General features: G+C 31.0%; 1 protein-coding gene across 2 annotated transcripts in view; it reads right to left on the bottom strand.

The window, feature by feature from the left end:
• The window catches only part of LOC108908434, an 87,408-nt gene that overhangs the window by 8,944 nt on the left and 63,214 nt on the right, over window positions 1-15,250 (bottom strand). For both annotated transcript variants that reach the window (XM_018712470.1, XM_018712469.1), the window contains exons 3-4: window positions 7,935-8,045; window positions 7,738-7,875 (exon numbers count right to left, since the gene is read on the bottom strand). In XM_018712470.1, the coding sequence (XP_018567986.1) occupies window positions 7,738-7,875; window positions 7,935-8,045 (249 nt within the window). The remainder of the gene's footprint in view (window positions 1-7,737; window positions 7,876-7,934; window positions 8,046-15,250) is intronic.

Below are 15,250 nucleotides of genomic sequence, written 5' to 3'. Positions count from 1 at the left end.
GATATTGACTCGCCTCTTGTTGGTTCCAATGCCGCTATATGAACGGAAGCTTTCCGCGAATGAGAGAATGAATGAATGAAGACCATCATTTTAGTAATAAAAATTATTAGATACATATGTAACAAAATTATTCAATCTGTGGCACCATTTTATGTGTAAGTATCTTACAATAAATTGTTCCATTTATTAGTCAAATTAAGGCTATCAATTTTTAGAAAAAAAAAAACAGTATGATTACAGCGAGCTACCAGCTATATGATAGACTTAGGCTAGACTTACGTAACTGTAATAATAAATAGAATATGTTTTGAAACATTTAAAATAGAAGCAGTACGAAATTTTAAAATGTTAGTAATTTGGTTCTATTGAATAATATCCAAAGTTGGCCAAGTCCTACTGCCTTCAAATCTTGACCAATTTATTGAAGATGGGAAAAACAAATTTTTATTACACATATAAATACAACTTGGCCACTTCATTGATCAATTAATTAGGAATAAAAATCGTAAATATAAATAGATTTTACATGCGAATTAAAATAATGTAATACGATAGTTAGAATTGTAAATATTGTTTTTAGCAGATTGCTTAAATCTGCAGAGGTATATTGGAAACAACAGATTTTTTGTTCTTGTTTTCAATAGCAGACACCACCACCACACCCTAATAAGAAATGTTGTTCAAACCTACACAAATTCTTGGGACATTTTAATCACCTAACCAAAATTTAAATATATTACAGTGTCGGAACCTGTTTCGAAAAAGTTATATATAGAGATAAATTCTAAGCTTATTTTTTGTTGATCTGTCAAACATATACAAAACTTCATGATTCATCAGTAGGTACTACTAGGTACTTTAGACGATGTTAGATACATTTAATTAGGAATCTTATCTGTGAAGTTAGATAGGTATCTTTTGCATTCCTAGATTTCTGATATCGAAAAACATTGCTTGAATTAATTTCCTAAGATTTGTTAGAAAAAAGATTAATTGGAATTAGCTTAACACTTCTACAATAAAGGAAAAATTCAAGGGATAATGATAGAATATATCTACGTTTTTTTTAAAAAGTGTATGTTCTACTTATAGTCCAAGAGAATTAAGCTCAAAACCTTACAGATATAGCTGTTGCTTGACGTAGATTAGATATTAGTAAAAATCGGTCAAAAATAATATATACAATGAAAATATCACGTTGCGCCAAGAAAAAAAGTTGTGCTATTTGCAGAAAAAATTAATAACTGCAAAAATACTCAAAAATGACGTGTTTTTTCTAACATTTTCCAATGTAACTTCTTAAATATGCACTTTACAGAAAAAACTATTACTGATGAAATTGTTTTTTTATGAAATTTGCTATAAGATAGAATTATTTTGATACCTGCGCATATCATATTTTTGTTGCTAAATAGCCAAAACAACGTAAGAAAGTGATGAAAATCGAGGTAATTTGGAAGTGTCAAACTGACAGGCAAGAAATTGTCCAATTCTACTATAAATGTAGATGTAAGTACTTTAAACGATTATAAAACGAAATTCCAAAACCCGATCCAAATCGGTCTGATAGTATTGGTATGAGACAATTTGTTACTAAATTTCAGCGCGAAATGTCGTTATTTTTTTACGTGAGTGCTGGGGTTTAAGTTAGGCATTTTAATTGGCGCTGATTTTTTTACACATACTTGGATCCCTTAACAATCATATAGAATCGTTATAGTATCAATTTTCTTTTTTTGAATAATTTTTGGAGCAATTTTAAAAGTTCGAAAAATTTTGTAGCAAATTTCATAACAAACAATTTCATCAGTAATAGTTTTCTCTGTAAACTGCATATTTAAGAAGTTATGTTGGAAAATGTTAGAAAAAACACGTCATTTTTGAGTATTTTTGCAGTTTTTAATTTTTTCTGCAAATAGCACAACTTTTTTTCTTGGCGCAACCTTATATTTTCATTGTTTATATTATTTTCGACCGATTTGTACTAATATCTAAATTATGTCAAGCAACAGCCATGTCAATATGTAATTATCCTGGGCTATTAAGAGATAAGACTTTTTGTATTAGTAAGTCTCCTAATAGCGAGATAAGTCTCATTACGTTTATCCTTACAATTCAAAGCCATGTCCAATAATTATTTTTTGGTGTTAAAATTAGAGAAGTATTATTAAGGCTGACATTTTATAGACAAGAAATTGCATTTTAGCAAGACAATGCTAGAACAAGAAAATCCATCTAATCTATATAAATGTTGACATACAAGGATTCCTTCCATTTTTCGCAGTGAAACATCGCAGAAAATAAAGGCAACCATGCAAACAAACAAACATGTACCATTGCTATATTGTCGAGAATTTTGTAAAAATACTCAATAATTGTGATTAGTTCATAAAGCATTCTGCGGGGTGTGATTATGTTTATAGTATCGTACGCCATTTTGTGTATATTCAAAGGTGTGTAAAGTTCAGGAAACATAATGATAAACATATAAGAAGTAAAAATATGTTTTTTTATATGCAATATATTGTCAGCTTATAAGCTGTCTTATACCCTGGAGAAAACTAGTATAACTGAAAATTACGCGGAAAGACGCCACCTTAAGGACTCTTAGGAGAGAAGTCTTAACGAAATCTTACCTCTTACTCTTACTGGCTTAAAACACAAAACATTGTATCAATGCATCAAGTCTACTTTTTAATAAATAAGAAAAATAAATTGTTTGAAGTTTTGGAAACAATTAGATTTGTAAAGGTGTATTTTGAAACGAAAAAAAAAAAAACAAGTAAAAGTTTGAAACGTTGATGTATACTTACCGATATTTATTAATATTCCTGATTAAACTAAAAATATAAAACCAATACTTTCTACTCAAGTATGTCTGGTCTGCACTTTGTTCCACCAGGGAATAAATTAACGGTTAGAAAATACGTTTTGCATTGCGTGTAAGACTGACAGGACGGCGAACGTCGCATTAGGAATAATAAATGTAAATTATGTCCCCTGGATCTAATTCAATATTACTTATGTCTTCGCAATACTTTCACGTTTCCTTGCATGAATACCAAATAAAGAAGTCAACTGTTAATGCCTCGGGTCAATAAACTAATAAATGTAATTTTTCATTTTTTGGAATAAAAAATGAATACCTATGTTGAAAATTTAAAAAAACCATAAGACACGGGAGTTTGTGAGTAAATGAAGGAGATCTGGTTTACGAAGTCTGGGCCAAATTTCAATGCAAATGTTAAGTATTAATGCGAAAGTAAACAATTCTGCAAAGGGAAATACGATGGTCATTCAGATTATTCAGAATTTAGTAGGTACCCGATTTAACCAATACATAATACATTAACATCAACTGATAATCACCATTTGAAGATAAAAATAAGAAAGAAAACATCTGACGAATGCTTCACAAATTTTGCAAATTTTTTTTATCCTTAGCACTTAGACATTATAGTTTTCTAAGTAGTCGTTGAAGTGGATGATAATTTTAAACTGGCATGTATGTTTCAAAGGGACATTCTATCTAAAAGTCAAACTTTTACTTTAAGAATAGAAAGTCAACGTAAGGTTCTATTAAATTACCTCATTGTATATTTGGTATCTAAGATTATGGCATTTGATTTAGTAAGTAAGAAAGGCTGGTGCACCCGCAATTACAACCCGAGTTAACTATCTGAGGCATGATCAATGAGGTTGGACGGAACAAACACTGCAATTTATCTGCATAAAAGCTGGAACCAAATTTGGATAATAAAGCATGATAAATAAGTAGGATATATCGGATATCGATGTACTCATGGATACTTTGTCAAACATTAGTCGCCATATTGCTAATTGAGTTCATTTGTGATTGTTTGTGGTTCAATTTGCTGAAAACTCTGTAAAAATGGAATCTAATTAATATTTAGGTGTACCTGAGAAAATACTGGAGTGTGCGAAAGAGGTTTCTTTTAATCTTCTCCCAAAGAAATCTCCAGAAATTTTGTGGTAGACACATTACCAACATTTTATGGATTGGTGTAGAGAAAAAAACATTTTCAGAAGATGTATTATGGTGTATTTCTCAAACTTATCAAATAAAATGAAACCGTCAACACTTTGGTCACAATATTCAATGTGCGGTCAACGTTGGATATAAAGAAGGGGATTGCTATAAGCAAATATTCAAAGTTACGTGCTGTTCACAAGAGACAAAATGAGGGATATGTACCGAAAAAATTGCGAGTATTTACAAAAGAGCAAGTTGATTGCTTTTTGAATAGTGCACCTGATAATTTATATTTGATAATTAAGGTAAACGCATTCAAAATAAAAGAACAACATTTTTAAAAAGCTTCTTTATAGGTCGTCCTAATATTGGGGGTTGCAGGCGCATGCCGGTCTAATGAATTAATCAGTTTAAGAGTTGAAGATTTGAAATCTGCTTTAATTATAAAAATTTCCAATACCAAAACCAAGTGACCATGTTCTATTACTGTGCTGGGAGAGAGATTATTAAGCTTTTATCGAATATATGTTGCTTTACGTCTACCCGGATTGGTAGAACGTCGATTATTGTTAGTGGAAAGTGTCATCAAATAGTCGCCGATATTCATAAAATCAATGCCGTCTCGCAAGAAGCGACAAATTTTTTTCTGGACTACTGGAAAGAGTACAGTGGACACGCATTACGACGAACTTTTAGTTGACGGCGGTGGAGACCTCACTTGTTTTAAAAGACACAGAGGATGGAGATCGAGCACTGTGGCGGAAGGCTACATTGAAGACTCACTTTTGAATAAAGAAAATATTGCGAAAAGAATACTGAAATTTGATAGTGGTGATGATAAACCAAGCACCGTTGTCATTTCTGATTTCACAACATCTGAAAATAATATAACTATTAATGAAAACGAGTTGGACTGTTTTGAGAATTGCTTCAGGGAAGAGGGTAGTGACAGTTTCTGTGGTTTATTTAATTTTAATACTTGTTCAAACTGTATATTTAATATCAATATGAATAAACAAAAATTATTATAAATATTGTTGAATCAACTTTTATAAATTAAAACTTAATTAACACTTTTAATCTAAGGATTAAGTGTCAACTTTAGCTCCTACAATTAAAAGTGAATACTTTTGTTGCTGGAAACCATTTTTTTCTCAGTGAGGAAAAAGTCAACCTTAGAGACATCTGATAGTCAAAAAATGTAATAGTTTTGGAGAGTTGGAGAAAAATATCATTTTCCACACGCTTGCAAATAGCACTTTGCCCTGTATTTTATCATGTAATAATACAAATATGTTTTTTTACTCTATTTTTAAAGGTATTAGGTTAGTTCAAATAAATCAAAAAAAGTCTTATCTATGGGGTTAGATATCATTTGCATGCCTAGATTTCTGGTCTCAAAAAACAAAACATATGTTAAAATAAATATATTTGTTAAAAGTATACCTAAAATGTACTTAACTTCGTTATTATTAAGTTACTGATATGATAATTATAACGTTTTTAATTTAATACACTATACATAGTTTTCTTCTAAGCAAGATTCTTAAAATGTATGTGTGAACTGTCTCGAATCAGCCTCTTTACGATTTGCTCTTAGACTAATCATAATAACTTCTCGCTTTTACATTTTTTCGTAGTTGAAATTTTCATAATGTTATTTTTTAGGGTATACGTATCTACCTACAGAAGTACAGAAAAGGGTGCAATATTTTATTATTATTTAATGAACTTCCTAATGATCTGAAGAATATTAATTGTACCTATTTACCGTAATCTTACCTATTTATCTTTATATTACACTGTACTCCTATATTGTAAGATAATTATCCAAAAGTAACAAAACAGTTTCACAATACCTCAGCATTATACCGTTATAATTGTTTGATTTGAATAAATAAGTGATCTATATAAGTAAACGTCCGTAGCGTTTAAAAAACTTAATTACATTATAATCGTTTAACCATAACCAAGATTTCTTTTATAAGGCTGATGGATAGTTTTCCAGATTACAGAATTATTTTACTGTTGAAACCGAATGCGTATTCAGCACTTGGTAAATGAGGTTGCAAATCATTAGGTACAGCTAATTTTTAATATTCTGAAAGATATTTCTTAATATTACTGGCAAGTGTGTCCTTACGATTAATTTAAAGAAATGTATGCCTGTGAAGAATATTATCAAATAAAACGATTTTCTTCATTTACACCATGCTTATTTCATTAAAACGTATTCGGATAACAAAGTACAATATAAGGCGTCATCGGCACAGTGTTATCGGGTATGTGTGTTTATATTTTTTGTTAAGAATAAGCGACAAAACGCCAAAGGCGCAAAAAACCGGAAACTTTGTATGAATAGAAAATAAATTATTATGCAGAAGACAATGGATATGACTGGCACATGAAGTAAATTTATAAATTTATATTGTCTGTAATAACTTATTTCTAGCGTTATTTGGTACCTTTTAATATTTAATAGGCGTTTTTATCACATTCTAAATTAATATAGGCATATAAGTCCTTTACTGATCCTTTTGCAGCAAGGGTTTGTTTAATTTTTTTTCCATTAATTTTGTTCACACTTGGCAAAATACCCAGTAAATGAATATATGTAGTAATAAACTTTTTTGGTAAAAATGATATACAGAATCGATTTTGCAATTCAGGAAAGTTACTTCTTTAAAATCTAGTGTTATTATTATAATTTACATTGTATGATTTAAAACTGACTATTATGGAATACATGTTACGCTTTATGAAATACGAGGTCTGTTCAGAAAATAATAGAACTTTTTGAATTACGCACTAATGGAGACATTTAGTGACATGCGGTTGGCAGCATTGCGTTTCGCATAACCTCCTCTGTAATCATGTTCTTGGATTGCTGATATCTCATTTAGTTTTCGTGATATTGTTATTTGAGTACAACTTATTTAAGTGATAGTTTTTGAAATGTACAATTTTCTGGAACAATGCTGCAACGTAAAAATTTTGCATGAAATTGGGGAAAACTGTCATGGAAACGCTTCAACTTTTGAAACAAGTTTATGGAGACGATGGTCTGGGTCGTACGCAATGTTACAAAAATGGTTTTCACGATTTAAAAGTGGTCGTCAGTCAATTGAAGATGATCCTCGACCAGGAAAGCCTTCGATGTCAACTGATAACTCCTACGTTCCGAAAGTCAGAGGTATGATGCTTGCAAATCGACGGTAGAAGATGTAAGCATCTGAAATTTTGACTGAAAAATTGAACAAGCATCGAGTTTATTCGTTTCATACTGAACAACGAAAAGAAAATCGTGTGGACGTTTGTCGGCAACTCCTTGAACAATCCAATGACGATGAAATATTAATTCAAAGGATCATAAGAGAAGACAAAAGCTGGGTTTACCGCTATGATAAAAGTTCAATCATCACAATGGATTGACAAAAGATCTCCACGACCCAAAAAAGCGCGTCAGTCTCGAGCCAATGTCAAAGTGATGCTGACTGTTTTCTACTTCAATTTTCAAGATTAAAAGAAACATGTAGTGGTAATAATACTTATAAGAAGAAATCGCACTTTCGCTATTTTCAATTTTTCCAATTTTTTTTTGTTTAATGGAATATGACTATTGCAATTATACGAGGGTTGATGGATACTATTAAGAATATCACAAAAGAATGTCGAGTATTGAAAAAAATGTCCTTTAAAATTGAGAGACAAAATTAAATATACAAATTACAGAATATACTTACAGGCCACTAACATGAGAATCGCTGTTCCAGTGATATTTCCCGGGGATCTCCTCCAACATCCCGTCACTCCAGTGCAAAAGGCAGCAAAGACGGAAATGAAAGAAATAATGAAGAGAGCTATCATCGAGCGTCCCATATCTGAAAAAAAATGCGAAATGTTAATAATGTGATAACTTGTACGTTTAAATAATACTTACGCAGTCTTGTCCAAGCATCATCCGTAAAATCTCTGGTGTCGTTGTTCTCATCTGGAATGTAGTAGTTCACGTTGCTACAATAAGTTTCTACGGGACTCAGGTAGATCTTTACTGTAACAGAATAAATAAATAAATGAATAAATAACATTTTTGTATTATCATTTTATATTTTAATGTCTTAAATACATAATATTAAATATATGGAAATATTTAGTTGGTAAATATTAAAACTAGTTTTATACATTAGAAATCAATCTGGATCACTACAAAGATCTTTAATTGAAATTTTCAATTTTTTTATTTGTTTGAATAAAACATTTAAATAGAATTTGTCCTATTGTTAAACTGAATCGGTTTGAGTTAATCATTGGTTGAACAATTTTCAGGCTGGTTGCTAAGTCAGCTATATGGAGTTCTAGACGTTTCAGAGACATATCGCTCTCCATCAGAGAGTTCTTTCTGAATTAGACAGCGATGAGTCCCTGGAAATGTCAAGAAGCCTAAATCAATGACGTGGCAACCTAACCGGAATTACTCAAACCAAGCTGATTTAGTTTCTATTAAAATTTTGTTTCAATTATTGATACTTCATTTTCATTACGTAATAACAAAATTAATCAGTAGTGTTGACTTTTTTAAAATGAAATCATGTATTTTATCGACATTTCCACTAATACAAATTTTAATGATTCTATAAGCATTTTAAATAACAATTTAATAAACTTTTTTTAATGCGCTGAATGGGTAGGTAAATATAATACTCGTCAACTTGTCTAAAAAAATAACTACCATGGTAAAAAAGTGCTTTACAAACAACAACAATTAAATAAATTAACAATTAAAATATTCCTATTTGTACAATTACTATTTTATATTTTTAACATGATTTAACCGATAAATCAGTCCAATGTTCCACTGAAATAGCAAACAGGCCGAGGTCTTACAATAACAATGGTAATTTTTTTAACACCACCATCACATCTCAATGAATTCATTAAATATCTAAAGTAATCGCTACAGACAAATAATAACACGTATTTGGGTATATGTCTGTACTAGCACCCTTTGAAATTTAAAACATGCAGGTTTCAATAACTCAATCGATATTAGTTAGTTCTTTACATGTGACACTGTTTTACAGTTATTTGTTACCTGCCATTGTCAAAGAATTGTTAAGTATGTGGCATGAAATGAAATTACAAGACACGCTATTCTTTACTTCCCACTACTTGAGAATTTTCTCAGAATTCGATGATTTGTTTACCGGCATTTTAACAACTTTCCGAAACGTGTCCATTTGAAACAATGAACTAAGACAGTTAACAACTATTTCAGTTAAGTCAAGTGATTAAATCATTATCTTCAAGACAACTTCTGTGATCCATCAGACACAAGTAGTAATGTTGTCAGTATTTTGGTTAATTACTATATTGGCAATAGTCTTTTATATGATCTGTGTTAGATTAATATATATCTTACGCCTGATTTAACTATACAGGGTGGCCAACTAAAAACGAAACGGAGCCATTTTCAGGAACTGCGTTAAGATTGTAGAAAAACGCTCAGACCCGTCCATTTTAGATTAAAGGGGGACATTCTTTGCTGGTATTTTTGACTCCGCCACTTTCACCCCCAAGCAAGGGTAAGCATCACGTTCGAGCACATTCCGAAGCATTTCCGGGATGGTTCGACGGCATTCGTCGATGATTCTTTGACGCAAATCTTCCAGCGACGCTAGCTGTGTTTTATAGATTTTACTTTTTAGGTATCCCCACAAAAAGAAATCCGGTGATCGTGGAGGCTACTCAATGCTTCCTCATCTCCCAATCCAATTCTGTAGAAAACGTTGGTCCAAATACTGACGGACAATTAACGCATAATACAGAGGAGCACCGTCCTGTTGAAAAATCAAAAGATCTTCATCATACTCTGGAACATTTTCAATAATATCAGTCAAGGTAGGGTCAATAGTGTCTTCCAGTAATTGCAAATACATTTGGCCAGTCAAATTACCAGGTAGAAAAAAAAGGACCAACCAGCCAGTCACCGCAAATTCGAGTCCATACATTTAATTTTTCCGGTTGCTGTGTATGCACCTAGTGAAAAACTCTTGGGTTTGAATCGGACCAATAGCGGCAATTGTGATGATATACCGTCCGGTTCAAGAAAAAACTGCTTTCATCAGAAAAACAGATGTTAAAAAGGAACTGTGGATCGTTCCCTTTTCGTCGCTCATTATTTCGCAAAATTGCAAACGGCGGTCATAATCATCCTCATGAAGTTCCTGGATTAAATGTATTTTGTATGGATGGAATTTATTCTTCTTCAAAATGGTTTGTATGCTAGTTCGATTGATCCCAGACACAGATGCCAGCTGCCTCATACTTAATGTAGGATCAAGATGAACTTGTCCCAAAACTGCAACTTCACTAGCTTCATTAACTATAGGTTTTTCAATTTCTCGTTTTTTATTGGCTCTGTCTCTTGAAATTTTTTTACTAACTCTAGAACACACTTCCTCCTGACATGTCGATCTTGATGTTGTTCATTAAATAGCTGAGCTGTTCTATACGCACATTTATTGTTCATAAAGTAAAGCGAAATGATATCTACCCTTTCCGCAATGGAATAAACCATAGTGTTTAATTTTCAAAAACACAATTAAGTAAACTACCAACCAACGCTTCCAAAAATAATACTAGAAAATAATTTGGAATCCACTAATTTTATGTTCATTGTGTGTGTATAGCATTAATTTCTGTTTTTTACAATTGTGTTTTTTACGAAAGTGTTAACAAATCGCCAAAAATCAATGTAACGCAAGAAATACTAAATTTATACCAAGTGGCTGAATAAAAAATACCAGCAAATAATGTCCCCCTTTAATCTAAAATCGACGGGTCTGAGCGTTTTTCTACAATCTTGACGCAATTCCTGAAATTCCTCTGTTTCGTTTTCATTTGGACATTTGAAGTAGATACCTAATAGCTTAACAACTACAAAATTTCCAGAATGTTTTTCAGAAAATATAATTTCAATTTCATCCTGATAAATTTAATTACGCTTAGGTTTTAGAATAGTTAATATTACTTTAGAAAACGTTACATGAATCAGGATATGTCAGTTGAGTAATTCAGAAAATAGAAATGGTATTTCAGATAACTGTTTTTCCGAAAACAATATTCAGAAAAAGGTTTTAATATTTGGTGTCGTATACATAAAAATGATCTGAATAGTTTTTCTACTGCCTTATTTTTTTGTCTTTCTATTCAGTTTTAGAACATTATTTTGCAAATTCGAAGAATTCGTTTGTCTGCTTTTCCGCTAAATTTACAACACAAGTCTATAAATACATTTATTAAGAAAAAATATTATAAAGGCTGTTTTATAGTACCCTAACCCTGTTCTAGACAAAAGATGTTTATTTCAAGGAAGCTGATATTTATTTCTATATTTTCTCATAAGGTTATATAAATGATTAAATCGTCTTTTGTTTACTTAATCTTTCAGTCAAAACGCTGTAGGTAAAATTAGATTGAGGACTGAGCTTTGTCTCCACGAGAATGGACGACACATTGAAGTATTTATGTAGGATTTGTAAAATATTTCTGTATTTTGATTTATTGAGTAGGTATTTATTTTTGTTTTACGTCAATAACAAATAGATTTTATTCATTTTTTAATTATAAATTATTGAATTTCTTTAATTTTGTGGGTTATTCTTCAAATAACACACACACTGACGTGTTTTTAATTTTATCCTCTATCTGTTACTGTCAAGATCTAGTATGGCGCCCATAAGAAAAAAAAACAAATGAATGTTGCATAACTGAAACTAGAGGCCGTAGAAATTTTCTTTCGACGAAAATGGATTGCTCGTATCTTCTTATCGCCCAGTACCAAACAATTCTTTCTGTTGTGAAATAAGGATGCTAGATGGCATTCTCTAAAATCGCTATTTTCAGTTTTTTCACAATATTTCAGGAACGGCAGCAGATATCTTTGATCTGTTTGAACTATTTTCTAATTTGAACCATCCTGTATATCTTACGGTTTCCCAGATGCCAAAGAAGAGCCATGAAAAACGGACCACCCTGATTTTTTTCCGAAATACTTACATTTAATTTTGTGAAATAATTTTAACTACCCTGAAATAGAAACAATTGGAACATCTGAAATGCATCTGGAAGAGGTGTAGCGCATTTTACACAACAGTAACGACGTATAGAATATTATATTTGTCAGCAAAATATTTCTAAATTGTAAAACTAGGCCAAAATCAAATACATTATTTTTGTTGTTCACTAAATAATTTAAGAACGGTAGATAACTGTTAATTTGAAACAGCATTTTTTAAATAGATAATATTATTGAAAATATACGTAAAATTACCAACTGTTAAATAATCTAACAGCAAAAAACCAATTTACTACAATTACTCTAGACTTTACGGTGTAGTTAACCATTCAAATATAATTTGTTATAGACATAAAACTGTAGTACCTACCATAAAATCATAGAGCACTTTTTCAAGGTCTAGAGCGAGCGATGGATTATAAATTATTCATGGCTTATTTTTAAGAATTAAACAAGTAAAACGGGACATTTTATTTTTAGTCAACTTAAAACTTGTAGGACAAGAATACAACATATTGTTTCTATTTTGAAAAACTTATCATTTATCTAGTAATGCTAGAGGCAATAACTAAATTAATTAAATAGTAATTAATTTTTCCGGTTATTACAATTCATTCTCGGTAGTTTCATTTAATAATTAAATAGCTTTATTTTTATTTCTTGATTTGCGATGCATGTCAAATTTATTCCTTTGTAGTTCGATTTCTAACTAACTGATAATTAAATTTAATTGTAATGTTGTCAGTATCATTATTTATGCAACAGAAACTCAATGGAAGATTTAACCGTTTGTTAAGCAGCTCAACGCGATTAAGATAATGGCCCTGTTGATTTACATGTGTAACACAGTAACGAAATCATCAGCGAGGAAGTAATTAAGTAGAAATTGCTTTATACCAGGGCATTTTTTTAGTAAAACGCTAAAATAACCCTTAAAATAGAGAGAAACGGTAAAGTTTTATAATTAGAAGCAACAATTTGTAAATACTTTGAAAAATATATTAAAATAATATTTTGAGCATTGGGAAGAGGTATATGCAAACTAAATCCACACGAGGTGGTTATTTCCACATCTAAGATCAAACAACAAATGTTTGTGCATTTCTTTGGGTGGTAAATATCAGTTTCCATGGTACTTTTCAATCCGCCATTTTAGATTTAAAAATTTCCAAATTATAATCTTATATTTGTGATTGACGACTTTGGAAACCACCGAGTAACAAGTTTCAGTCATAATCTTCAAATTTTGTATGCTTTTCCGATTATTACATCCGCCATATTGGATCTGCCATCTTTTATTCAGGAATTTTCGGATACGGACCTCACATTCGTATTCAGCCACCGCAAAAACCCGTGGTAACAAAATTCAGGCAAAAATGTTGAATAGAAAAATGTGTCACCGTGGTCTGTAGTTGGTTTCCAACCCTATTATATATTATATTTTTGTTATATGCTGTCTATTAGTCTACATTTATATATTTGGTAGTATAAAATACAAAGCTACGATTTTTTCACATTGTTTTGCATTAACAAAACTATCGAAATTATAACAGAAACAGCAAAAATTGAATTTAAAATTTTATCAAAATTCGGTAAATATCTTTTGAATAGTTTTCACAGTTTACATTGATCCTTGCCCCCTGGAAAATTTTCTGCGGACGCCTAAGTCGACATGAAATACCTTTTCAAATGATTTATAAAAAATAACATGAAATAAATTATTTAATTAGATTAGTCTTTCGACCTTTTTATCTTTACTGACTGTACATGTCAATAATTACCAGTAAAGGAAATAAAAATGTAATTAATAAAAACCTCATTCTCTGTTCATTAGTTATACATGGGTGCCATAGTTGCCCAATAATAATTTGAAAGGAGGTGGAGTTGCGAAATTTTAATATAATAAAACAACTATAATCTGAGTTTATACTTTTATATTTTGACCATATTTTGAAACTATAGAATAAAAGATATGCATAAATCAATATATGTATAACAACTTCTGGAGATATTACAGAAATGTGATTCAAGGCTGTAACAGACATTTCCGTTATACAGGGTGTTTAATAATGTGCTCGGCCAAATTTTGATGCTCGATTTTAGGTTACGAATTAGTAAAAAAGTTTCTGTATATACAGGGTGTTTTTGAATGGAGTAGCATAAATGATACCAGTCAATCTACATTTCAAAAAAACACGATTTGCAAAAAATCGCCTTAGTAAAATGTTCACGCCTGAAGAGATATGGGCCATCAAAGTTTCCAAAAAAATTATGAAAATTGGCTGTAATTTGAAAACCGAACGAGGTACAAATAACACATTTTTTACAGGTTGTTTACTAATACAGATGCGAGTTTTCAACTATTTTTCGAAAATTTTAACCCCTCGAAAGGGGTTGAAATAACCACCCCTCNGTAGATAATATTAGATTGAGGACTGAGCTTCGTCTCCACGAGAATGGGCAACACATAATTATAAATTATTCAAATAACTCACACACTGACGTATTCGTAATTTTATCCTCTATTTGTTACTGTCAAGATCCAATATGGCGCCCATAAGAAAAAAAAAACAATTGAATATTGCATAACTGAAATTAGTGGCCGTAGAAATTTTCTTTCGACGAAAATGGATTGCTCGTATCTTTTTATCCCCCAGTACCAAATTTCACTTATTTCTGTTGTGAAATAAGGACGCTAGATGGCATTCTCTAAAATCGCTATTTTCAGTTTTTTCACAATATTTCAGGAACGGCAGCAGATATGTTTGATCTGTTTGGTTTATTTTAATGACCCTGAAAAGGCGCAACTTTTTTCTAATTTGGGCCACCCTATACATCTTTTCCCAGATGCCAATGGAGAGCCATGAAAAACGGACCACTCTGTATTTTTCCGAAATACATTTAATTTTCTGAAATAATGTTAACTACCCTGAAATGGATACAATTGAAACATCTGAAATGCATCTGGAAAAGGTGTAGCGCATTTTACAAACCAGTGCGACATATACAATATTTATACCTATTTGTCAGCAAAAATATTTCTAAATTGTAAAATTAGGCCAAAATCGAATGCATTATTTTTGTTGTTCACTAAATAATTTAAGAACGGTAGATAACTGTGAATTTGAAACAGCATTTTTTAAATAGATAATATTATTGAAAATATACGTAAAATTACC

This window comes from Anoplophora glabripennis, unplaced genomic scaffold (assembly GCF_000390285.2).
Source record: "Anoplophora glabripennis isolate ALB-LARVAE unplaced genomic scaffold, Agla_2.0 scaffold275, whole genome shotgun sequence".
In the NCBI taxonomy this organism is placed as follows: domain Eukaryota; kingdom Metazoa; phylum Arthropoda; class Insecta; order Coleoptera; family Cerambycidae; genus Anoplophora; species Anoplophora glabripennis.
This window is presented reverse-complemented; position numbering and strand designations above follow the sequence as displayed.